At 44.5% G+C, this 26,307-nt stretch overlaps 1 protein-coding gene and 1 long non-coding RNA gene across 2 annotated transcripts; one reads left to right on the top strand and one right to left on the bottom strand.

Annotated features, from left to right (window-relative positions):
• Nucleotides 1-405: 405 nt before the first annotated feature.
• On the bottom strand, nt 406-19,664 carry LOC114233307 (uncharacterized). Its single transcript, XR_003619462.2, has 2 exons — nt 19,577-19,664; nt 406-636 (listed from the first exon to the last, which is right to left on the bottom strand). It is a non-coding gene; the product is annotated as an uncharacterized LOC114233307 (long non-coding RNA).
• On the top strand, nt 19,600-25,341 carry PDHB (pyruvate dehydrogenase E1 subunit beta). The gene is made up of 10 exons (XM_008146286.3): nt 19,600-19,820; nt 19,900-19,953; nt 21,142-21,249; nt 21,340-21,402; nt 21,490-21,525; nt 21,672-21,957; nt 22,678-22,788; nt 23,089-23,180; nt 24,383-24,524; nt 24,813-25,341. The coding sequence occupies exons 1-10, from the start codon at nt 19,779-19,781 to the stop codon at nt 24,956-24,958; spliced, it is 1,080 nt and encodes a 359-aa protein (XP_008144508.1). The 5' UTR covers nt 19,600-19,778; the 3' UTR covers nt 24,959-25,341.
• The last annotated feature ends 966 nt before the right edge of the window (nt 25,342-26,307 follow it).

The following is a 26,307-nucleotide window of genomic DNA, read 5'->3' as shown; positions in this document are numbered from 1 at the left end:
TTTTCCTTTCTCCCTTCCTCCATTCAAGAAGGAAGCTGATTTGGGAATGCTATCTGTAGTCTAGAAACCTGTGGAAGGTGGTGCAATCAGCCACTGGGACAACCTCAGAGAGATTCCTGGGGCCCCATAACGGCAGGAAAGCAGCAGAGGACCCTGGAGCGAAGGGGTCACCTGGGCAGGGCCAACCATGGGATTGATGATCCAGAGCTAGAATCATCCCCTCTCTCACCCTGGCTTTGCTTAACCCCCCAGACCTGTGTGATACTCGGTGTGTGTGTGTGTGTGTGTGTGTGTGTGTGTGTGTGTGTGTGTGTGTGTGTGTGTGTTGCTGAGGAGCGGGAGTGTGTGCCCGGGTGCCTTTAGAGGATTTAACCAGCTTAACAGGGCCAAGGCCTGTGCTCAGAGTGGAGTTTGGGAGAGAAGCTTTATTTCTTGTCCTCCTGAGTCGTGGACTGAGACTCACACCAGCTACAGCAAGAAGACTTCAAAGCTGCTTGTTCCTAGGAGACTGAGGTGGATACAGGAGCACAGATTCCAGCAAGAACAGAAGAGAAGGTAAACCTATGGCTGCCAGCCCAGGCCCATCACGGGAGGAGAGCACGCCGGTGGCAATCGTCCAGAGGCCTTTGGTCTGGGCTTGGGCACAAACAAGGAAGCAAGTGAGGGAGAGGAGAAACAGATGAGCACACCGGCAGAAAATTACCCCCATTCACAGCCGTTCGCACCCAGTTCTTAGTAAATCCAGAGACTGGCGTTTTCGGCTGGGGGTTAGCAATTAAAACTGTTACACCGCAACACCTTCCTGCTTTAAAGTGGTTAGGGCATGGGGCTTGTGAATGCGTGGATTTGACAGCACAGCCTTCTGTGCAAACATCTGGCTCTCTGCCCCTCGGCGGGTGAGACGCCAGCTCAGGTTTCATTATTGGCCCCCCGAAGCCTGCTGTGAAACCTCAGTTCTTTCTCAGAAGCAAATTGAACTACCAAATCTCTTTACATCAGTGCTGACAGCCTAAACCCAAGTTTATGAAGCTTCAGGCCAAAGAGGAGGCCCTCAGCTCCAGGGCTGCACCACGAGGTGAGCAGTTCTGCCTCCGATGAACCAGAGCCCAGATTTCACTGTTTTCATCACCTTCACATTTACATTCTGAGAGCCTGGGGAAATGGCTCCATGGGACACAGAACATTAACCTTTGCTATAGCAAGTCTTTGCTCTGAGCCCATCATGCTAGCCTGGAAAGGTCAAAATATGGGAGGAGCTGAGAGCAATGAAATCCCAGGAAATCCTAGAGCTCTTAGGCACTGTAGCCACCATCTAAATCCACTCTCATTTTATGCATGAATAAACTCAGGCTGAGGAGAAATGGGGAATTTTGCAAAGTCACATTGCTAGATGGTCCATGAACTGTGACTGGAGTCCACGTTACCGACTCTGTCTGTTCATTCACTATAATGAACAACTGCTGGTTACTATTTAGAGACCTCTGTGGCTGTGTAGGTCCCAGTGGGGAGCAGGGCCCCAACCTCCCCTATGGAAGTGAGGCAATCCTCAAATCCCTCTCCCTACTTCCTAGAAGCAGGGATGTGATCGAGGGCTAAGCCAACAGGACGTTCCCATTCAGCCGCCTGTAATATCTAACCTGCCCACGGCCACCATGATGGTGCTGCCCTAGGAACAGGCTACTCTGACCAGAGCCACGCATCCTAATGATAAATTTACCAGTGACCAATTTGCATAATAAAGTTGAGGCCTTGTTTGAGTATGTTTGCATTCCTTCGACTGGCGTATTTATTTTTATTTTTTGCCACATTTTTGGCATTTTTACAGATTAAAAAAAATAATTTCCTCTAAGGTTTTTTTTCCTCCTGCTAAATTTTGCATTTCTGATTAAATATTTATAAAATGTGTCGCCTTTTATAAACAATGAAATTGATCTTATTGCTGTGGGCATCTTTTGATAATATGTGAAGTTTGAAAGTGTAAGAGACTTTTTTGCAAGTTTGTATAAAGACTCTTCCTTCCGGCAGGGCCCTCGGAGATCCCCGGATCTGACTCTGGCTTCAACACGGTTTGGACGGAACAGACCCAGGGATGCCCCTTCGTCCAGCCTCCACCCACCTTCCAACCTCTTTTCCAGCGGCCACCTTCGGAAGCATCTTAGCCATCCGAGACCAGCCAACAACACTGCTTTTTGAGTTTAACTCCTTATTGCTGAGCAACCATGAGCTCCCCAACTCATCAGCATTATTCCCCTGAGGCGGAGGCCGCCGTCAACCACCTGGCCAACCTGCATCGGCGGGCCTCCTACACCTACCTCTCTCTCTGCGTTTCTATTTGGACTGCAAGGATGTGGCTGTGGAGGGCATGGGCCACTTCTTCCTGGAGTTGGCTGAGGAGAAGCTCAAGGGCACCAAGTGTCTCTTGAAGATGCCAAACCAGCCCGGCAGCCACAGCCTCTCCCAGGACACACAGAAGCCTTCCTGAGATGAGGGGGTAAAACACAGGATGCCTCGGAAGCCGCCGTGGTCATGGAGAAGAACCTGAACCAGGCCTTGTGGCTCTTCGTGCCTGGGTTTTACCCGCACAGACCCTCAGCTCAGTGACTTCCTGGATGAGCCGGTGGAACTCATCAAGAAGATGGGCGACCACCTGGCTCACCTCCGCAGGCTCCCGGGCCCCAGGCTGGGCTGGGCGACTGTCTGTTCAAAAGGCTCACCCTCCAGCACGACTAGGAGCCTCTGGAGCCCAGAAGACTTTGAGGGGCTCCTGCACCCCGCTGGTGTCTGGCTTCTGCCTGAGCCTCTCCCTGCCAACACCAGGCATCCTTTTAACCACCCTGGAGCCCTCTCCCATGCCTTGGACCAAATGGAAATAATAAAGCTTTCTGCAGGGGGGGAAAAAAAAAAAAGACTCTTTCTTCAAAGTTGTATTTTTATAGCAAGAAACACTTACTGAATTTGAAAGTTTTGAGCACAAAATGGAGTGCCCTTGGTCAGCAATTGATGTGATTTTAGCAATGGGATGAGACCAGCACAGCTGACATTTAATGCTAATTACTGTCTGACTACAATGAATATACTGAACCAAATGTGCAATACTGGGTTCTTATTCCATTCAAGTCCATAAACAAATATTGAGTTTGATTATAATAATGAAAGAAATAATGTTTCTTAAAGGCCAACATGCCAGAGGCTGGGCTGGACACCTTACTTAGGTTTTGTCTTTTAATTACACTCCCTGAGGGGAGGGTCTCCTCCCTGCTCACCACTGTGTCCTCAGCTGGCCCATAGTACACACTCTATAACTGTCCAGAAGGGCTGAATGGCCACATTAGCTGGTACTGTTATTACCTATCACCTCAAATGTACAGGTGAGGAAATTGAGTCTCAGGAGTTACTTGTCCAAGGACATCAGGTAGGGCAGCATGTCCATGACCCTGGAGCCTGCACTCCTAACACAGGGGAGTGTGACCTCACCCCTGTACTCTAACAACTATAACTGGGCTGGGGTGGGGGGGGGGGGACACATTCAAAGCAATTTTAATGCTGCTTAGTGCTGGGAGCCTGGGCATGGGTGTTAGATAAAGAGGTCCCTGGGAGAGAATGGTTCTGAAATGACTCTCTAAGTTTTCTAAATGACTATTATTGGGGGTAGAACAGTCCAGAAGTAAGTACAACCTTCATGGGGAAACCTGGGACGGAATACAACCCGGGTTCACCCCAGTGGCCTACGCAACGTGTTGTAGCTTTTCAACAAATCATTAGCTTGCTGATGAGGGAGAGAGTCATTCTGAAAACCTGAGACATAAGCATGGAACCTTGTAGGCCAGCAAACAAATTAGTCTTGACCTTTTTTTTGCTTTATCTAATGTATATTAAATTTATTTTTCTCTAGACATTAAAATTGTCTCAGATTCTCATGTGCTCTTGGCCTAGTGCCATTGTGCTAACAGTAGCCAACGTTTTACATAAGAAGAAAACTGTGGTTGGAAATGTAAAATGGTACAGCACTCTGGAAAGCAATTTCTTTTCAAACTAAGCATACACTTATCCTACAACCCAGCAGTCACAGTCCTGGGCATTTATCCCAGAGAAATGAAAACTATGTCCACACAAAAAACCTGTTCATACTTGTTCATAGCGGCTTTATTTGTAACAATCTAAACTGGAGAACCAAAGTACCCTACAATAGGTGAATGATTAAACAAACTGTGGTACATGCATATCATGGAACACTGTCCAACAATAAAAAGGAACAACCTACTGATACCGGCAACAACTTGGCTGGATCTCAAGGGCATTATGCTAAGTGGAAAAAACCCATCTCATGCTGTATGATTCCACTTACATAATATTCTCTAAGTGACAAAATTACAGAGATGGAGAACTGACTAGTGGTTGCCAGGGTTGGGATGATGGGAGAAAGAGTGGGTATGGCTGTAACAGGGCATCAGGGAGGGATCTCTGTGGGGATGAACAGTTCAGTCTCTCTCAGTGGGGGTTACTCAGTTCTACACAGGTGATAAGACAGCACACACCTGCACTGTACCAATGTCATTTCCGGTTTTTATATTACACTATAGCTCCCTGAGCTGTAACTATTGGGAGAAAGCGGATGAAGGCTACAGAGGCCTCTCTGTCCTATCGTTGTAACGTCCCGTGAATATATAATTTTTCAAAATAGAAAGCTAGGAAAAAAAAGTTGTGGTTGAAAGCATCACCTGATTTCTCAAATTTCCCTTCATAACCATTCTGCAGAAATTCGAATAAGGTGGAAAGATGGATGTGCTTCTCATTGCAGAGAGCCTCTTTATTCCTCTTACAGCTTCTTAATATTCCGTTTCATGGCTGGATCATACGTATTTTTTAACCCAGACCCTTACCCAGGAATATTGAGGTTATTTTCCATTTTTTGCTATTATAAAGAGTTATTATAAATATTATTATAAATACTTATCATGAAATCATCTTATTTCACCCACTGCTTTTCAGACTACGTTTGAAGTACAAATTTCTTCAAGTGGCAAAACTGGTGGTTGTTTTTTTAATATACTTTTATTGATTTCAGAGAGGAAGGGAGTGGGAGAGATAGAAACATCAATGATGAGAGGGAATCATTGATAGGCTGCCTCCTGCACGCCCCCTACTGGGGGTCAAGCCCACAACCCCAGCATGTACCCTTGACTGGAATCGAACCCACGACCCTTCAGTTCACAGGCCAATGCTCTATCCACTGAGCCAAACCAGTTAGGGTATAAAACTGGTTTCTTAACAACTATACTATATTCTATACTTATGGTGTATATTAAGCAACATAGAAATTTTTTTCAAATCGCCTCAATTCTGAAAGTAGATATTTTATATACACATTTTTTATTTTTTATTTGTATTTTTATATATGACATTCTTAATGCAAAAATGTTTTATTCTACTTCAAATTAGTGTACATGTTCAACATTAATAAAATAACTTTTCTATTTGATTAAACTAGTAATTTACCTATTGGTGTTAGCTTAAATATTTTTTAAAAACTTACACACTCATTATTATAATACAGTTCATTTTTACACAGATCCAGAGATAAGATAAAATGTAAAATCTTGTCTCCCTAAATATAAGCACACACATAGAATAAGCTTGGTGTTATTAATTCAGAAACATCTCCAACCCCCGTGTTATATAAGTGGGATCTAATGTATTAAACAAAATGTATTTACTTTAGTAAAAACACTTTTTATAAATCTATCCAAGTAATCAGCATCAAAATGTTTGGGATGCTATGAAATGTCTCATGCCTAGAAATGGGGCGTTTTATTTAGCCTCTAAAAGTTCACGGTACAGCATGTGGGTGAATATTTCTAGGCAACCTTCTCTTTTAGCCTTTACTGCTGCGAGGCCAAAATGTGGGCTCTGAGTCTGAGTTTTGCAACCCACAAAAAATGTGGCTAAGGCCGAATGACATAAGTATTTATACTTTGTAGTCCTCGTCCTGTTTCCCCCCTCCCCACCTCTCCCTCCTCCACCCCTGAGTCACGTGGTGGCCGTCCTGTGCCTCTTGCAATTTGTTGCAGCCACTCAAGTGGAGCGAGCGCCCTCTAGGGGTCAGCTTCGAGAACAAAATGGTCAGGACACCAGGAAAAGGGGCTGTGGGGTTAACCTGGATGGCCTTTCCTAAACAGCTGCGCTTCTAAAGCTTCCATAAACTAAATTCTGCTAATGCGGTATCAGAAATAACCTAATGCAATGGTCGGCAAACCGCGGTTCTCGAGCCACATGCGGCTCTTTGGCCCCTTGAGTTTTTAGCAAAGGCCAGCTTAGGAGTACCCTGAGTTAATAACAATGTACCTACCTATATAGTTTAAGTTTAAAAAATGTGGCTCTCAAAAGAAATTTCAATCGTTGTACTGTTGATATTTGGCTCTGTTGACTAATGAGTTTGCCGACCACTGACCTAATAGACCTAGCCGGTTTGGCCCAGTGGATAGAGCGTCGGCCTGCGGACTGAGGGGTACCTGGGTTGGGTTCTGGTCAAGGGCACATGCTGGGTTGAGGGCTCAATCCCCAGTAGGGGGCATACAGGAGGCAGCAGATCAATGATTTTTCATCATTGATGTTTCTATCTCTCCCTCTCCCTTCCTCTCTCTAATCAGTAAAAATATATTTTTTTAAAAGAAATAACCTAATGAATCCGATATGTGTGCATGCGTACACGCCCATAAAATCTGAGTATCTCTGGAAGGAGAAACAGGAAACTAGTAAGGGTGCTTACTTCCTGGGAGGAGTATAGGGAGATGGGGGTAGGAGAGAGACTCACTTCCCTCTCCCAAGTTTTTGTTATGAAAAACTTTCAAACATACAGAAAAGTTAAAAGAATGGTGCAATGAAGTCCCACCTATTCACCAGAGATTAAGATTATACACTGTTGTCATTGCCATATTTGCTTTATCTCTATATTAATTTGCCTGATTATTTTATTAGAGACCCACATTTCACAGTAAAATCTTTATACCACTTGAATGTTGTACTGTGTATATATCATGTATCCAAATAAATTAATAATAATAATCACCTTTGAAAGGAATTGTGAGGGAGGATAAATGAGAGAGACTATAGCACAGAGTACCTGTTCAATAAATGCTAACTATGGTCATTCTCAGGTTTCCCATAATTTGCTTTTAGGTTCTACAGTCACCACATTGCCTTTGGTTTCAGCCTGAGGTAAGCAGCCCACACAGGACAGGGCTGTTTTTGGAGCTGCAGACAGGGCTCAGAAAGCTCAGTAACTCAGAGTCAGCCAGGTAACAAGACACCCCCAGACAGGCCTGGCATCTGGGCCTTTTCCCAATCCAGCCTTCTTTCCACTTTTCCACAGCTCCCTCCACGTCTGAAAGCCTCTCAGCAGGCCCAGAGCAGGAGGAATAGCACATCCAGCAGGAAAGTGGCGGGTCTCCAGACAACCCTGTAGAAGCAGGCCAATGAGCAGGGAAAAGGCCGAGGTACTTAAAACCCTTCTGAGCTGCTCTGAGAAAACTGCTTCATGTCTACAAATATCCACCTTTTCCCACAGACTATCTTTTAATAACTTTCACTATTTTCTGATATCAGAAAACCTGTAATAAAAGTGTAATATGCTAATTAGACCAGACGGCCGAACAGCAGAACGACCATCCGGACGACCTTCTGGACGACCATCTGGGACCATGCTATGATACCCACTGGCACCAGGCCAGCCAAGGCGGGTGCGATGTGATTGGTCGGGGGCCCAGCCATCGCCCCACAGAAGGAGGCCCAGGCCACCGGCCGGCAGGCTGTGGCAGGTGGGCAGGGCCTCCCTCTGTGAGGGAAGCCTGGGTCCTGGGTGCCAGAGGAAAGCTGGTGCCAGCAGCGGGGAGGGGGAGGAGGGGGGCAGGGAGAAGGCCTACTCTTGCACTTGCACGAATTTCTTGCATCGGGCCTCTAGTAGAAATATAAAATATAATTCAGTGTTTAGTAAACACTAAATGGAAATACCAACTAGGTCTCTCTATATATATTATATATCTAAGTCATAATTATACATATATGATATACATATATTAGTATAATATATTCAGATGTTAACATGTAATATATGTTACCAATAACAAATATAAAATATAATTCAGTCTGTAGTAAAAACCAAGAAGTTAGAATTCTATTCTTTCTATATATATACAAATGTATATATAATGCATATCATACATGTTATATACATTGTACATGCATATTATTACATATATGGTATGATACAGATTTTTTAAATTAATTTATTTAAAGACCTAGTTAACATCTCGAACTACTTGGTTTTTACCACATACTGAATTATATTTGGCCAGACTAACCCTTTTCCCAGCCAAGAGCCCTAAGTACCATCTCTTAGTTTTCTATGTAAACCAGTTGAGTCACCACTTACTCTGTTAACCACAACCAATGTTTCTCTGGGCCCTCAGGCCTTCCTCCCAACTGCCCATGAATCCAGATTTACTCCAGTCCCTGTGCAGAGAGAATGGGGAGACTCACCTGCCCCTCGAGTGCCCTGTTTTTTAGCTGTTCTGTCTGTTGCCAGACACCAGTGAGAGCAGGTCCCATAAAGTCCTGTGTGCTTCTCCACTGCCAGGAGGCTGCTCCTCAGGGCCTGGCCCTGTTCAAGTGTGGCTCTTCCTCGAGGAGAAGAGGCCCCTTCTAAGGGCTGTGCTGGGCCTGGATGCATTAGTTCTGGGTGACAATTCACAGCCACAAAGAAAACCAGGGAAACCCCAACAACAACGTTTGGTATTTATTGAGCATTTACTGTGTAGCATGTACTGTGCAAAATACTTTAATTATATTATTGCATTTAATTTTATCATCTTAATCCCTCCACAAGGTAGGCATTGTACCCAGGCTTGAGTCCTGCCCTTCTGGTGAATTCCTCTTGAAAGACTTTAATTTATTATAAAAAATTAATTAACACTTAGCTCTAGCCGGTTTGGCTCAGTGGATAGAGCATTGGCCTATGGTCTGAAGGGTCTCAGGTTTGATTCTGGTCAAGGGCACATGCCCGGTTTGCGGGCTCGATCCCCAGTAGGGGGTGTATAGGAGGCAGCCCATCAAGGATTCTCTCTCATCATTCAAGTTTCTATTTCTCTCTCCCTCTCTCTTTCTCTCTGAAATCAATAAAAAAAATGTTAATTAACATTTATATGCCACTATGTGGCAGACATATTCTAAGCAGCTTTACAAACATTAACTCATTTAGCCCTCATAACAGTCCTATGAGGTAGATACTATTATTATCCCAATTGCAAGAGATTAAATGTTTTGTTCCCCCAAAATCCATATGTTGAAACCTAATCTCCAGTGTGATGGTATTTGGAGGTGGGGCCTATTGCAGATGATTAGGTCATGAGGGCAGAGCCCTTATGAATGGGATTAGTGTCTATAAAGGAGCACCCAGAGAGCTCACCCTTCCCATCATCTGAGGACATTAAGAAGATGACTATCTGCCCTGGCAGGTGTGGCTCAGTTGGCTGAGCATTGTCCCCTGCACCAAAAGGTCAGCGCTCAGGGCACATGCCCAGGTTGTGGGCTCGATCCCCAGTAGGGGACATGTAGGAGGCAGCCGATCAATGGTTCTCTCTCATCGATGTTTCTCTCTCTGTCTCTCTCCCCTCACTCTCTAAAATCAACAGAAACATACATTTTTCTATAAAGACGACTCTCTATGAACCAGGAAGCAAGCTCTCACCAGACAATGAATCTCTTGGCGCCTTGACCTTGTACTTCCCAGACTCCAGAATTTTAAGAAATAAGTTTCTGTTGTTTAGAAGCTACAGTGTTTTGTTTGAGCAACCCAGACTACGACACGCACGTAACAGATGAGAGAGCTGAGATATAGAAGCCACTTGTAGTATAGATCTCCATGTAGAAACGTGCACATGAACTATATTGGCCAGAGTGTGAGGAAATTGGCACTTTCAGATACTGCTTATGGGGAGGTATGACAATATTGAACACAGTTTAAAATGCACAGTTACTTTAACCTTGAGATTCTTCCTCTAGAAATTATCCAGATGCATTTGCATGAGTGTGCAAAGACATATGGGCAAGGCATTCCAATGCACCGTGGTTGTAATAACAAAGACTAGAAGACTAGAGCATAACGATGCAGGACGTCGGTTAATAGCTACACTGAAAGCAAGTGAGGGAAATCTACTTACACTGACATGCAAACTCCTACAAAATGCATTCCTAATGAGAAAACAGCACGGGGCACTGAGTGTGTCTTAAAGGCTCACATTTAAGCCTAAGTCCCAGGTTCCAATTTCGGGAAGATAGAGAAAACAGTGTATCCTACCTACTACAATGACTGCAATTATATAGAAATCCTTTCAGAATGCATGGAGCAGCTCTCTAAGGATGCTGAGTTAGGGAAAGAAACCAGAATCCAAAGGTGCACCAAACTGGTGGGGACTTTACAATTTTTTCCTTCAGTATTGCCCGGTCTAAACTGAAAGGCATCTGCTCAAAACCCAGAAGGTTCATCAGGTACAGACAGGAAGAGCTGCAAGAGAAGCCCTTGCTTTCTGTGTGTGTGCGTGCGTGCGTGCGTGCGTGCGTGTGTGTGTGTGCGTGTGTGTGTATTTGGGGGTGGGAGTACCCCATCATGATTTCTGTTTTTCTTTCCTTTGTTCTCCCCTGCCCCAGCCTGCAGGCAACATCCTGGTGTTGGTGGCAGCAGTATGTGGGTAGCTGCTAAAACTCTGGAGGAGCTGTGGTTCTAAGAGCCTGGAGAGAATCCCATTGCTTTGTTTCTCTTCCTGTCTTCCCTTGGTCCCAGATGCAGACACAGTGGTGGGAAGTGCACAGCAGAGCAGGGAAACAAAAGACCCCCCTCAAATTCACAGGTTTAAGTCCTAACCCTCAGTACCTCCTAATGTGATAGGGTTAAGGCCTTATAATGGATAATTAAGGTAAAATGAGCCCATCGGTGTAGTTCAGAGGTTGAACAATGACCTATGAAACTGGAGATGGTTTGATTCCCAGTCAGGGTACATGCCCTGGTTGCAGGTTTGATCCCCAATAGGGGGCATGCAGGGGGCAGCCAATCAATGATTCTCTCTCATCACTGATGTTTCAATCTCTTTCTCTCCCTTTCCTTTCTTCTCTGAAATCAATAAAAATATATTTAAAACAAAAAGGTAAAATGAGGTCATTAGGCTCATAAGGGTCCCAGGATCAATTCTGGTCAAGGGCACATGCCCGGGTTGCGGGCTTGATCCCCAGTAGGAGGATGCAGGAGGCAGCCTATAAATGATTCTCTCTCATCATTGATGTTTCTATATCTCTCTCCCTCTCCCTTCCTCTCTGAAATCAATAAAGAAATATATATATATATATATATATATATATATATATATATATATATATTTAAAGGGATTAAGACACAGACATGTACATGCACATAGGAGAGATTGTGTAATGACAGAGCAAGAAGGTAAGGAAGGAGACCTAAGGAGAATGAACCCTGCATGCACCTTGATCTTGGATTTCCAGCCTTCAGAAATGTGAAAAATTAATTTCTGTTGTTTAAGCCACCAGTCTAGTATTTTGCTATGGGAGCCCTATCAAACGAATACACCCATCTTTCTGGCTGGAGGACTGGAAAGGGAGGCTCTTCACATCACAAAGTATTGGGGAAACCAAAGACATGAGAAAGATCAAGATAGACATCCCAGAAACCTGTGCATAACCTCCTAAGCTCACCCCAGAGGTTGCATGTGAAGATCAGACCCTAAACAGCATCCCAAAGGCTTTACCAACTGAAATACAAGGTAGTCACCGCCCAGGTCCCTGACTGATCACCGGGCAGAGCACATGTGGGACCCATCTGACTAGCACTGCAAATGCTGTCATAACGAGCTCTTTGGAATCACAGCCCACACACAGCAGACAGCTTGAAACTTGCAACCTGAGCCTAACCTTCTGGATTACCTGAGAATTTTTAAATATCACACTCTCTAGTCATGCTGACAAAGAAATAAAAAGAAAAGACACAAGATACTAATCTCAGGAATGAAAAAGGATATATCACTATAGATCCACGGGCTCTAACTTGAATCTTATGAACCAACACATATAAATTTGGCAACTTAGGTGAAATAGATCTATTCCTTGAAAAATACAACCACAATTCTCCCAAGAAAAAATAACTTGAATAATTCTACATTTATTAAAGAAATGGAATTTGGAGTTAAAAGTCCCTGAAAAACAAATCTTCAGATGGTTTCAGTTATAAATTCTACCAAATATTTAAAGATAAAACCAATTTTACACAATCTTTTTCAGAAAACAGAGGAGGAAGGAACACTTCCCAACTCATTTTGAGACCAACATTATCCTGAAACCAAACCCAGATAAGATAATATGATACAAGAAAATTATAGACCATTATCTTTCATAAACAGACATAAATCTCAACAAAATACAAAACATTAGCAAAGCAAATCCATTAAAAGTATATATTTTATAAATATAAATCAATATAAATATAAATAAATATATATCCTATATAATAAAGAGCTAATATGCAAATGGTCATCACACCAGAATTGCTCAGACACTCAACACTGGGGAGAGAGGATTGGGGACCAGCCAGGCAAACATGAGCTCATGAGAGAGGAATGGGGACCAGCCAGGCTGTGGCCCGGGAGTGGGACAAACTACCTGCCCCGAGGTCTCGGGCGCCTGTGGCTGGGGCCCAGGCAAAGCCACCCACCCACGGTTCCCTGTGGCTGCGGCCTCTAGAGGCCTGGTGCACGAAATTCATGAATTTGGGGAGGGTCCCTCAGCCTGACCTGTGCCCTCTTGCAATCCTAGAGCCCTGCGATCTATTGCCCCGCAGAGGGAGGCCCTGCCCACCGCCACAGCGCCGCTGGCCAGGTAGCCTGGGCCTCCCTCTTTGGGGTGATTGATCGTGGAGCCTCCACCCCGCCACTGCCGCCCCCGATCGATCTCCCCGCCAGCCAGTGGCCTGGGCCTCCCTCTGCGGGACAATCATGGGGTGATGGCGCCCCACCCCGCGGACCAATTGCATCGCAACCACCTTGGCTGGCCTGGAGCCAGTGTCATAGTGTAGTCATCCAGACGATCGTTCTGCTGTTCAGCCGTTCAGTTGATTTGCATATTATGCTATTATTATTATAGATATATATCAGCATGACCAAATGCAACATTCAATATGGAAAAATCAATCAGTGTAATCCACACTGTTAAGAAACTAAAGAAGAAAAATCAAATGATCATATAAGTTGATGCAGAAGAAGCATTTGACAAAATTCAGTGGCCAGCCATGATAAAAAGACTGAGCAAAGTAGGAACAGAGGGAACTTCTTAGCCTAAATAAAGGTATCTACAAAAAAATTAAAAGACATGTCACGCTTACTGGTGAAAAATTGAATGCTTTCTCTCTAAGATGGTAAACAAGGCAACTATGTCCATTTCCTTAACTCCTATTCCACACTGGTACTAGAAAGCCAGTACTATGGCATGAAAAAGCAACAAAAGACATACATATTTAAAAAGAAGTAGAGCCCTAACCGGTTTGGCTCAGTGGACAGAGTGTCGGCCTGCGGACTGAAAGGTCCCAGGTTCAATTTTGGTCAAGGGCATGTACCTTGGTTGTGGGCACACCCCCAGTAGGGGGTGTACAGGAGGCAGCTGATTGATGTTTCTAACTCTCTATCTCTCTCCCTTCCTCTCTGTAAAAAAATCAATAAAATAAATAAAAATAGAAGTAGAATTATCTCCTTCACAAACAACACAATTATCTATGTAGACAATCCCATGGTATCCACAAAAAAAGCTCCAAGAAGTAATAAATGAGTTTAGCAAGGTTTCAGGACATAATGTCAGCTATTGAAAACCAACTGTATTTCTATATCCTGACATTTTAAGAATATCATTATTATTTCTATAAACTGACATTTTAAGAATATCATTCACAATAACCTAAAAAGGACATAAATACCTAAATATATATATATATATATATATATATATATATATATATATATATATATATTAAAATATGTGCAAGATCTGCATGCTGAAAACTGCAAAGGGCCAATGAAGAAATCAAAGGAAACCAAAGTAAATGGAGAGACATACTGGGCTTATGGGTTATAAGACTCAATATACACTGAGTGGCCAGATTATTATGATTTATGGAGTCCAAAAAAACAGATCCATTCAAAACAGCCCATTGATCTTTGCACAAAGGTACAAAGAAAATTCAATGGAGGAAAGATGGTTTTTCACAAAATAATGTTGGCACAAAAATCTGCTAGAACCGGTTTGGCTCAGTGGATAGAGCGTCGGCCTGCTGTTGTTGGCCAAACAGACAGACACAGCTTCTACTCTCAGGAAGCTCACAGTTCAGCTGAGGAGCAGTGAGGTGAGGAGAGAAGGACGGGCACTGTGGAACTTATAGCTGAGGACATCAGCCTGGCTGGGAGGTCAGGAGAGGCCTCTCTGAGTAGGTGACAATCTGCTGAAGGGAGTGGCAAGAAATATTCAAAGTGATGAGTAGCAAGAACCTACAACCAAGATTACTCTACCCAGCAAAGCTATTATTCAGAACTGAATGTCAGATAAAGAGCTTCACAGATAAGAAAAAGCTAAAGGAGTTCATCACCACCAAACCAGAATTATATGAAATGCTGAAAGGTATTCTTTAAGAAGAGGAAGAAGAGAAAAAGGTAAAGATAAAAATTATGAACAAATACATATCTATCAACAAGTGAATCTAAAAATCAAGTGAATAAGAAATCTGATGAAGAGAATAAACTGGTGAATATAATAGAATCAGGGGTATAGAAAGGGAGTGGACTGACAATTCTCGGGGGGAAAGGGATGTGGGGGTGCGGGAAGAGACTGAACAAAAATCATAAACCTATGGATGAGGACAGTGGGGGGGTGAAAGGGCAGAGGGTGGGGTGGGAACTGGGTGGAGGGAAGCTATGGGGGGGAAAAAGAGGAACAATTGTAATAATCTGAACAACAAAGATTTATTAAAAAGTGGGGGGGGAAAAAGATGTTCAAGATCATTAACCATTACAGAAATGCAAATTAGTCATGAGGTGTGGGACGGGAATGGGGGCATGAGGACAAATATGTGATACCTTAATCAATAAAGAAATTAAAAAAAAAATAAAGTCATGAGGAATACCACTATATATCTATTAGAATGGCTAAAATAAAATAAAAATTAGTATCTGATGCTAGCAAGGATGTAGAACAAGTGGATGTTTCATACATTGTTGGAAATAATGTAAAATGGTATAGCCACTCTGGAAAAAGTCGGGCAATTTCTTAAAAGTTAAACATACACTTACCAGACAACCATACTACTGGGTACATACGTGAAGAAATGAAAACTTATGTTCAAACAAAAACCTGTAAACCAATGTTCATAACAGCTTTATTGGTAATAGCTAATACTGGATACAAACCAAATGTCCTTCATACAACTATTCACAATAAAAAGGAATGAAATGTTGATATAATTTGAATGGATCTCAAGGGCAATAGGCTAAATGACACTCGCCAATCAGTTATCAAAGAATTACATAGTGTATGATCCCATGTAAAGAACATTCTTGAAATAACAAATTATACTGCTTGAGAACAGATCAGTGGTTGCCAGGAGTTGGGGGCGGGGAGGGGATGTGACTATGAGGTGGCATGAGAGCTTCTTTGTGGTGATGGAACAATTCTGTATTCTGATTGTGGTGGTTATGTGAATCAGTACATGTGGTAAAATCCTATAGTGCTACACACACAAAAGAATGCATATAAAATTGGTGAAAGCTGAATAAAGTCTATCTCTACTTAACAGTATTGTGCAAATATCGATTTGGGAGTTTTGATAATGTGCTATGGTTATATATTATCATTGGGCAAAGCTTGGTGAACTCGACTACTTTTGCAATTTTTTGTGAGGTTTGAAGTCTTTCAAAAGAGCTGGTTTGGCTCAGCAGATAGAGCGTCAGCCTGCGGACTGAAGGGTCTTGGGTTTGATTCTGGTCAAGGGCACATGCCCAGATTGTGGGCTCCATCCCCAGTAAGGGGTGTGCAGGAGGCAGCCGATCCATGATTCTCATCATTGAAGATTCTATCTCTCTCTCCCTCTCTCTGCCTCTGAAATTAATAAAAAATTTTAAAAATTAACATTTATATGCCACTATGACATTCTAAGCAGCTTTACAAACATTAACTCATTTAACCCTCATAACATCCTATGAGGTAGGTACTATTATTATCCCAATTGCAAGAGATTAAATGTTTTGTTCCCCCAAAATCCGTACGTTGAAACCTAATCTCCAGTGTGATGGTATTTGGAGGTGGGGCCTATTGTAGATGATTAGGTCATGAGGGCAGAGCCCTTATGAATGGGATTAGTGTCTATAAAGGAGCACCCAGAGAGCTCACCCTTCCCATCATCTGAGGACATTAAGAAGATGACTATCTGCCCTGGCAGGTGTGGCTCAGTTGGCTGAGCATTGTCCCCTGCACCAAAAGGTCAGCGCTCAGGGCACATGCCCAGGTTGTGGGCTCGATCCCCAGTAGGGGACATGTAGGAGGCAGCCGATCAATGGTTCTCTCTCATCATTGATGTTTCTATCTCTCCATCTCCCTTCCTCTCTGAAATCAATAAAAAAATATATTTTATAGAAAAAGAGTAAACTATTGATACACTTAAAAATATGATGACCCTCAAGAACATTTTGCTGAGCTAAAGAAGACAGACACAAAAGAGTACACATCCCAAAGTTCCCTTATTTTAAGGTCTAAAACAGGCAAACTAAAATATGAGGAGGGAAATCAGATTTGTGGTTGCCTGTGTGGTGATGTATGTGGGATGACTTCGAGGAACATTAGGGAACTTTCTGGGTAATGGAAATGAGCATTTTACTGTGCTTAGGTTACATCTAAAAAGCTGGGGGCAGGAGACAAAAAGCCCTTTTTAAGAAACCTTGCTTGCAATGACACACAGACACACTCACACACACACACACACACACAGGGTCAAACCCATAGAGATTGAAAATTTGGGTAAAGTACTACCTGACAATCTAAAGTGATTTGAGGACAAATGTTCCTAAAACCTTGGAAAGCTTTAATTCTGAGAGGGAAGTGCCCCAGTTGGCCAATTTACACTTTCCAATCCCTTTATGTAAAATCTACAGCATATAAATGTAGACTGGTTTGATAAAGAGTATGGGTTAAGTCCTAGCTGGTTTGGCTCAGTGGATGGAGCGTTGACCTGCAGACTGAAGGGTCCCAGGTTCAATTCCAGTCAAGGGCATGTACCTTGGTTGCGGGCACATCCCCAGTGGGGGGTGTGTAGGAGGCAGCTGGTCGATGTTTCTCTCATCGATGTTTCCAACTTGCTATCACTCTCCCTTCCTCTCTGTAAAAAAATCAATAAAATATATTTTTAAAATCTCTTTAAAAAAGAAAAAAATTATGGGTTAAAAATTCAGCACTTAAAATTTTTTAAAATTGATTTCAGAGATGAAGGGAGAGATAGAAACATCAATGATGAGAGAGAATCATTGATGGCTGCCTCCTGCATGTCCCCCACTGGGGATCAAGCCTGCAAAACCAGGCATGTGCCCTGACTGGGATCAAACAGTGACCTCTTGGTTCATAGGTTGATGCTCAACCACTGAGCCACGCCAGCTAGACAAAAATTCAGCACTTTTATCTTTTGTGCCTTTAAACAGAAAAATTGTGCCTGGCTTTTCCAAACTGGCCATTTACAGAGTTTGAAAGGAAAGCAGCTGAAATGTCCACAGTCGTTATCTCAAAAGAAAATTCTCAGCTGAGGCCAACCCAGTCCTGAGGAGTTGCACTGCCTCGAGTCAGCTGGCCAGACTAGCTGGAGGCTCCGCTTTTTGGGGTCCCTATGTAAATATGGCCCAGAACTACAGCCCTTTGTCTAGACCACAGTCCAGATTCTGGCTTCTCTTTGGGTCCTTGTTCCTTCGCCTGAGGTCTCCCTTTGCTTTGTAATTCTAATCCTGAAACATCTCAGTGCTGACACATTTTCATTCTAAGCAGAACTCAGGAATCCCTGAGGACTAACATCTCAAAGTCAGGGGTTTCTCGGGGATGCTGGGCTGTCTGGGAAGTGCTGGGGCCTCCTGCTAACGACAGAAGGGTCTTGGGAGGTCTTGACTCCACACCTTAGAGTACATCTTTCATTTAACAGACGATGAAGCAGAGGCCCCGAGATTAAAGGCCATCTCTACCCGTGACCGGTTTGGCTCCGTGGATAGAGCATGACTGCGGACTGAAGGGTTCCAGGTTCGGTCAAGGGCATGTACCTTGGTTGCGGGCACATCCCCAGTAGGGGGTGTGCAGGAGGCAGCTGATTGATGTTTCTAACTCTCTATCCTTCTCCCTTTATTTATTTATTTTTAAAGGCTATCTTTAGGCAGCTGTCCCCAGATTTGTATCTCTAGCCCTGCCTAGCCTCTAGCTCTAGGCGCCTAATCCAGCCGGGGTATGGCCCAGCCGGTTGAAAATGGACTCCTCCTACCTGCTCCCAGCCGCCCCCTCCCCCAGCTATCCAACCACACACACAAAACCCAAATCTTCAACTCTCCCCCTTCCCTCACAGCACTCCTATTTATTCCAGTCGCCAACAGATCTCAAACCTGTCCCCCTCCTCATCCCCGACTACCCCTAGCCCAGCTTCTCTGCTGTTTCTGCCCTCGCCTCCTCCCTTCTCACTCCTGCGATCTAGTCACTCCCTGCAGCCCCAGGTCAAACCCAGACTCCCAGGAGGTCGGGGGAGGAGTGGAGGCCAAGGGAGTCCCCAGTGGCCCCACTTACTCCCAAGGGCGAGAGGGAGAGGAGTGGGAGGGAGCTTATAGAAGGGAGTGGCAAGTCAAAAATCTCTTTGGATGAGATTCATAAGACGGGCGACCCCCTCCAAACGCAGGCTGCTGAGAAGCTCACAGGCAGGACTTCTGCTGTCGGAAGCGGTGAAAAAAGCCCACTCGTCGGCGTCAGTCCCAAACCCAAATCCCGCTCAGCCCGCTCAGCCCAGCCGGCTCACTTCTACGACCTCTGTAACTTTCTAAACAAACTTTCTCTGATCATTTGAACAAAACAAAACAAAACAAATCCCGGCTCACGCAGCCAATCTCCGCTTCCGTTGGCTCATCTGTGAAACGGAGACAATAACGCATTACCTACGAGGGTTCCTGTGAGCCTCCAATGAGCTCCAAAGCACTAACCACAGCGCACAGTCGGCGTTTAATGCGTCAACGAAAGCTCTTGACCGCGTTCTAAGGAACCCACACACCGCGCAGCCCGACGGGACTCGCGCAAAAGCTGGAAGTTGCCGGCCACGGGTGTGCAAGCGCTACTTGTGCCCAAAGGACTTCAGTGCCCGCAGGAGGTGGCCTGGGTCATAAGGTCCCTCCGGCCTCGAGTTAAGCCCTGAGGCTGACTTCTGGTCCCCGCACTTCAAGCCACACCACCCGGGAACGGCCCGCGGCCCGCATACCAGCAGCCGCCGGCTCCCAGAAATAACGTGGATCGAAGGCGACACCAGGAAGAGCCGCAGGACCACCCCGCGGGGAAGGGGCGGGGCACGCCGGCGCCGCGCTCTGCCATTGGTCCGCGCCAGCGGGAGGCGGGTCCCTATACGACGTCGCAGCCCCGCTGTGTTGTCTGTCATTCGGCGGCGGCTAGAGGACACGGTTAAGATGGCGGTGGTGTCTGCGCTGGTGCGGAGACCCCTGGAGCAGGTAGGCGGCAGCGGCGGGCCCGATCACCTCGCGCGGTCCCTGTCACCCGCTCTGAGCGTCCTTTTTCTCTCCCCGCCAGGTCTCGGGGCTGCTGAGGAGGCGCTTCCACCGGACGGCGCCGGCGGCGCTGCAGGTAACGCCGGGACACCACAGGGGCCCTCGTCCCAGGGGGAGGCCGGGGTCGCGCCTGCGCGGTGGCGGGTGGGCGCCGAGGGGAGAGGCGGCGGCGGCCGGGGAGCCGCGTCCTGCCGGGGACTCGCGCTGCGTCTGCTGCGGCCCAGCGCCCAGGCCCGGGGCCGAGCCCGGCGTGCTGCCCCTCGACGGGCGATCCATCCGAGGGCACTAGCCTTGACGCTTTTCCCCTGAGCACCCCTCCGCCTTTATCTTTATTGTGGCGAAATATACGGAACAAAACTAAGCGTTGTCAAGTGAGTCTTCGGCGGCAGGAAGACCATTCACCGTGTTTGGCAGCCATCACCGCCGTTTGCCCCGTCTCCCCTGAGCCCCTCTGCTGCACCCTCCGTCTCCGTCCTAAGTTGGCCCGGGACGTGGAGTCATGCAGTAGTTGTCCTGTTATATCTGGCTTATTTCCCTTCGCGTAACGTTGTAGCATGTGTCACAATTTCGTTCTTTTTAAAGGCGGAATGCTCTTCCATTGTAGGGACACACCACGTTTTGTTTAATCACCTGTTGATGGGCATTTGGGTGGTTTCCACCTTTTGGGTTTATAAATAATGCTGCTGTGAACATTGTGCAAGAAGCCGAGTCTCTGCTTCCAGTTCTTTTGGGGGTATATGGAGAAGGGGAGTTGTCGGATCCTATGGTAGCTCCGTGTTCGACTTTTTGAGGACCCCCCCCCTTTTTTTTTACTAGAGGATTTTACCAACCAACCTATATAGTAAAATAACTCCTAGATGCTGAAGGCACAGTGTTTGGCAGTGCCTGGCACCTAGCGAGTGCTCAATATGTAGAATTATTTGGGCTTCCTTAACAGTTCTCTGAAGGGTGGAGTAAAACAACCCAGGATACGATCTCCTTACGAATTTCGCCTATGAACCGGCCCCGCCAGCAGGCAGATCTCTTCAGCCCTGTGCATGTCAAGCAGGGTGTTCAGTAAACTTTGCATTCACACACCCAATCAAAGACTAGTTACATGTGATGGAAATATTGCTTTTAAAATTGACCTTTTAAAGAGAAGCCTGTTCTAGAAATCATTTTATATTATACACTGTGGGCAGCCTAGGTATTATAAAGGGGGAGAACCTCAATAGTACCTTAAAAAAAACCCGTAGCTTATCGACTTTCCCCATACCTGTGGCAGGTGACAGTTCGTGATGCTATAAATCAAGGTATGGATGAGGAGCTGGAAAGAGATGAGAAGGTCTTTCTGCTTGGGGAAGAAGTTGCCCAGTATGATGGGGCCTACAAGGTAACCAAGATACGTGAACGCTATACAAAATGGAGGTGATTATCGGTTCCCGCGTGCACTTTATAAAGTAATGGGGTCAATGCTTTTTAGGTTAGTCGAGGCCTATGGAAGAAATACGGCGATAAGAGGATTATAGACACACCCATATCTGAGGTAAGCCTGCCATCAGGAAGCTGACCTTTAAAGTGTACACTGTTATCATTTTTATGGGTTTTCACGTGTTTATGTTTTATTTTGTAGATGGGCTTTGCTGGAATTGCTGTAGGTGCAGCTATGGTATGAATCTTTATGAATCTCATCCAAAGAGATTTTTGACTTGACCTTTTGAAAACATTATTTGAATGTGGGGGAGCAGAGTGGTTGTTTGCCCCTCTTCATTGCTGTTTTAAGACTTCTTAACATCTGTGTTTTTTATTTGACAGGCTGGGTTGCGGCCCATTTGTGAATTTATGACCTTCAATTTCTCTATGCAAGCCATTGACCAGGTTATAAACTCAGCTGCCAAGACCTACTACATGTCGGGGGGCCTTCAGAGTGTGCCCATTGTCTTCAGGGGGCCCAATGGGGCCTCAGCAGGCGTAGCTGCCCAACACTCACAGTGCTTTGCTGCCTGGTACGGACACTGCCCGGGCTTGAAGGTGGTCAGCCCCTGGAATGCAGAGGATGCTAAAGGACTCATTAAATCAGCCATTCGGGATAACAACCCAGGTCAGCAGAGCAACCCTTGGGTCTCTTTTGAACAGTGAAGAACTAAAATGAGATCTTTGCATGGGAGGCACCAATAAAAGCTTCTTGTTAGGCTTAGACATATATAAAATGTTGATTTACAGCTAGTAAAGAAAGTAAAAGATGTTTTTCTTACTTCTGACTACATGGGGGCCAGTTAGGTAAAGGAGACATTTACTCTGTACCTACAACACTGGTTTAACCTCAGATAGAATTAGGATTGAGTAGACTACGAAAGTCAATACCTAAACCATCCTCGGGAAGGGGACACGGTAGACACAGGCTTCCTAATCAGCACAGTGAAGCTTAACAACATGAATGGTAGCGGTGCCCTCCCTCTCGGAGGCATGCCACCTTTCTCCCTTAGGCGCGCATCTCCTGAGCTCTGTGGGTCCCACAAGACTTGCACCCAGAGGAGCAATGGGCAGCAGCATCGTGTCCCCAGCTGAACCTGAACCTGTCTCCAAGGCCCCCTTTTCTCTGACTTTCCCGTGAGCCAAAGTCCTCAGCCCTCGTTTCACTGGCCCCAGCTTTAACCTTTTGCACTCGGATGTCAAGTGTGACTCGACACGGTTAGCATCGGTAGCAGCTCGAGAAAAAAGCGAGTGCAAAGGGTTAACAAACACACTCTCAGAAAAGAAAGTGTTGTGTGTGCCTATTTAGTCACATAGTTACTTTTGTTTAAATATTTGTATTTTGCAGTGGTGATGCTAGAAAATGAATTGATGTATGGAGTTGCTTTTGAATTTCCCCAAGAAGCTCAGTCAAAAGATTTTCTGATTCCTATTGGAAAAGCCAAAATAGAAAGGCAAGGTAAGAAAACTTAGTATACATTTAAACATTATTTGTGATCTAGCCTCTCTGTTATTCAAATTCATTCTAGATTGAATTGCCCTTTACTTTGACTAGGGAAGTATGAGTTCAAAATAAGAATGTGTCCTGCCCCAATTGCTCATACACTTGTGTTTTTCTAAATCTTAGTCCAGTAGATTTGTATTTCATTTCTAGGAAGGTTGCCACATGCCTCATATTACTAGACTGAAGCTGAGTTGAAGATTTTATAAATGAACTTAGTTTCAACCTGACTTCTCATCTGTGACCACTTTGTTTCAGGGACACATATAACTGTAGTTGCCCATTCAAGGCCTGTGGGACACTGCTTAGAAGCTGCAACCGTGCTATCTAAAGAGGGAATTGAATGTGAGGTGAGTGGACATTCACTTACTTGTTCTTAAAGAATCAGAAAGATTCCCTTTAAATTTAAGACCCAGAAATAGGAGTTTGAGTTCTGTAACAGGTTACCTAGATGTGTAAAATCTTGCTTTGTCACTCAGTTCTGTCTCTGCTTAAAGCTGGGAACCTGCTTTTCAAATACATAGTTTTTTTACCACCTAGGTTCTGGATCTTTTAGAATAGTCCTGCTTTTTGAAGTTAAGATCCATCCTTGGAACTGGAGGTTGGGACGAGGGGAAACATAGAAGTCAATGAGTCTGACCCTTTTATAATCAGCACCTAGCACTTCTTATACTTGGGCAAGTTATGTACTCTAAATCTCAAAAAATTTGGAGTGACAGACAGGAGCTTAGAAAGAACAGCTGAGAGCCTTGGCTGGTGTGGCTCCGTTGGTTGGATGTTTCCCATGCACCTAAAGGTCAGGGCATGCCCGGCCAGTGCTGCTCACTGGTAGAGCATCAACTGAGCACCAAAGGGTCATAGGTTCTGTTCTTGGTCCTTTACCTGGGTTACAGGGTCATTCCTTGGCCCAGTCAGGGTGCATGTAGGAAGCAATCAATGTCTCTCTCTCACATCAATGTTTCCCTCCCTCCTTCCTTCTCCCCTCTTTCCCTTCTTCTCTTTGTACAAATTAATTTAAAAAAACTTTATAGAAAGAAAGAAAACAGCTGAGGAAGAGCTCGCTTCAGAGAACAGAGTGGGGATGGTATGTTTTCTGTCATCAGGGTGGTTGTGAGAATTACACTGAGTGTAAGGGACAGGGAGAGAGAGACAGAAACATCGGTGAGAGAGAAACATCCATTGGCTGCCTCCTGCACACCCCCTCCTGGGTATTAAGCCCGCAACCTGGGCATGTGCCCTGACCAGGAATCGAACTGTGACCTTGACCTCATGGTTCCATCTGGCCAACTGAGCCACACAGGCCGGGCAGTTATTTTGACGAGAAGGAAGTTAAAGCCAAGGGAGGATGAGTGGATTCTGTACGTTAACAACAGCTGCCGTAGTAGAGATAAAGATTTTTGTTTTAAATTTTCCCTCTTACATCTTGTTTATGAATAGGCAGATTTTCCTAGACCCAAAGATGAATAGGAAACCTAAAGTGGTATTATGGGGATAAGACTATATTTATGACGCAGTGGCTCTCTAAAGCTTATCTCTTACTTTATCTGTTTAGGTGATAAATCTTCGAACCATCAGACCAATGGACATTGAGACAATAGAAGCCAGTGTCATGAAGACCAATCACCTCGTAACTGTGGAAGGAGGTTGGCCACAGTTTGGAGTAGGAGCTGAAATTTGTGCCAGGATCATGGAAGGTATTTCAGAAAAACTAGTTTTAATAGTCCTAGTTTAAACACTGTCTACCTGGATACTGCATACAGAGATTAAAAGCTAGGAGAGGCCAAATGACTTGAACCTCCAATTTGTCAGCATGGCATTTTTTCTTTGGGTAAATGTTTTAAAAAGCAAAACCAGAAACAATCCCCAGAGTTAGCATTCCTTTAGATTCTTGTCTTGCGGTGGCGGCGGCCACACCTTTTATGCCAAGGTGTTGGTGTTCGGCTGGCTTTTGGCTCTCTCAGTTACTCCTCCTCCTCTCCTAGGCCCTGCGTTCAATTTCCTGGATGCTCCTGCAGTTCGTGTCACCGGTACTGATGTCCCTATGCCTTATGCAAAGATTCTAGAAGACAACTGTGTACCTCAGGTTAAAGACATCATATTTGCAATAAAGAAAACATTGAACATCTAGTTTGGACTTTAATATCAAGTCACTGGCATTTATTTAAAATACTTGCTGACACTACCTGGATTGAAGGGTAAGATCTTACAAGTCATTAATGTTTTTGTACGGGAAGAATGTGCTTGTAAGTGGAAAACTCCATTCTTACTGCCGTAGACTCCATGCCTGTTTTTTGTCTGTTACAATTGCTATTTCTTCGAATAAGACTAATGTAAAATTTTACCCTCTCACTGGAAGGACAAAGTATGAATGGCAGAGTCCTGATGAAAGATATATATATATATACATATATATATATAAAAAGACAATATGTATGTAAAGAAAAAAAGCATATGATCTACATTTACTGTTAAGATTGTTTTGATAAGGAATAAAGGAATTCCTAGCTATGACTAATTGTATTTTTATGTTCTTAAAAATAAACGTGGGGTGAAAGTTTTAAAATTCTACTAAGAAATAAGTGTCATCTAAAATCATTAATCTCCTAGCCCACATCACTCGTTCATGCCTATTCTAATAGGGTTCCCTTAAAAAAAATTTGGGGGGGTTAATCCTGACCTGAGGATATTTTTTCTATTGATTTTGGACAGAGTGATAGACGGAAGTGGGGTTGGGAGAGACAGAGAGAGAGAAACATTGATGTGAGAGCCACATCAATTGATTGCCTCCCACACCTGCCCTGAAAGGGTGGGGAACCTGCCACCTAGGTACATACCTTTGACTGGAAATCAAACCCACGGCAAAAAAGGACCTGCTATACATTGCCTTCTTCAGAAGTTATAATGGAAAAGACAGGTTTAAATTAGTTATAAAAGCATACAAATGGTGCCTAACTTAAACAGCAAGACAGGATTGCTAGCTCTTACTAACAGGGAAAATATGCCCTAGCTGGTTTGGCCTTCGGACTAAAAGGTCCCAGGTTTGATTCTAGTCAGGGCACATGCCTGGTTGTGGGCTTGATCCCCAGTTGGGGGCGTGCAGGAGGCAGCCAATCAATGATGTTTTTATCTCTCCTTCTTCCTCTCTAAAAATCAATTTAAAAAATATTTTTTAAAAAAACTTTAGAAATAACTGTGTGGATCTGGTACTTGTTTATAAATGGTCCCACAAAATGTTCCCATTTAAAATATTTAGCCAAGCCCTAGCCAGTTTGGCTCAGTGGATAGAGGTTGGCCTGCAGACTGAAGGGTGCCCAGTTCATTCTGGTCAAAGGCACATGCTGCCTGGGTTGTGGGCAGCCAATCAATGATTCTCTTTCATCATTGATGTTTCTATCTTTCCCTCTCCCTTCCTCTCTGAAATCAATAAAAATATATTTTTTAAAAATAAAGTATTTAGCCAAGCTACAGACAACCCAT

The sequence above is a fragment of the Eptesicus fuscus genome, chromosome 18 (assembly GCF_027574615.1).
Source record: "Eptesicus fuscus isolate TK198812 chromosome 18, DD_ASM_mEF_20220401, whole genome shotgun sequence".
Taxonomy (NCBI): domain Eukaryota; kingdom Metazoa; phylum Chordata; class Mammalia; order Chiroptera; family Vespertilionidae; genus Eptesicus; species Eptesicus fuscus.
Note: the sequence above shows the minus strand (reverse complement) of the source record. Positions and strands in the feature narration are given on the sequence as shown.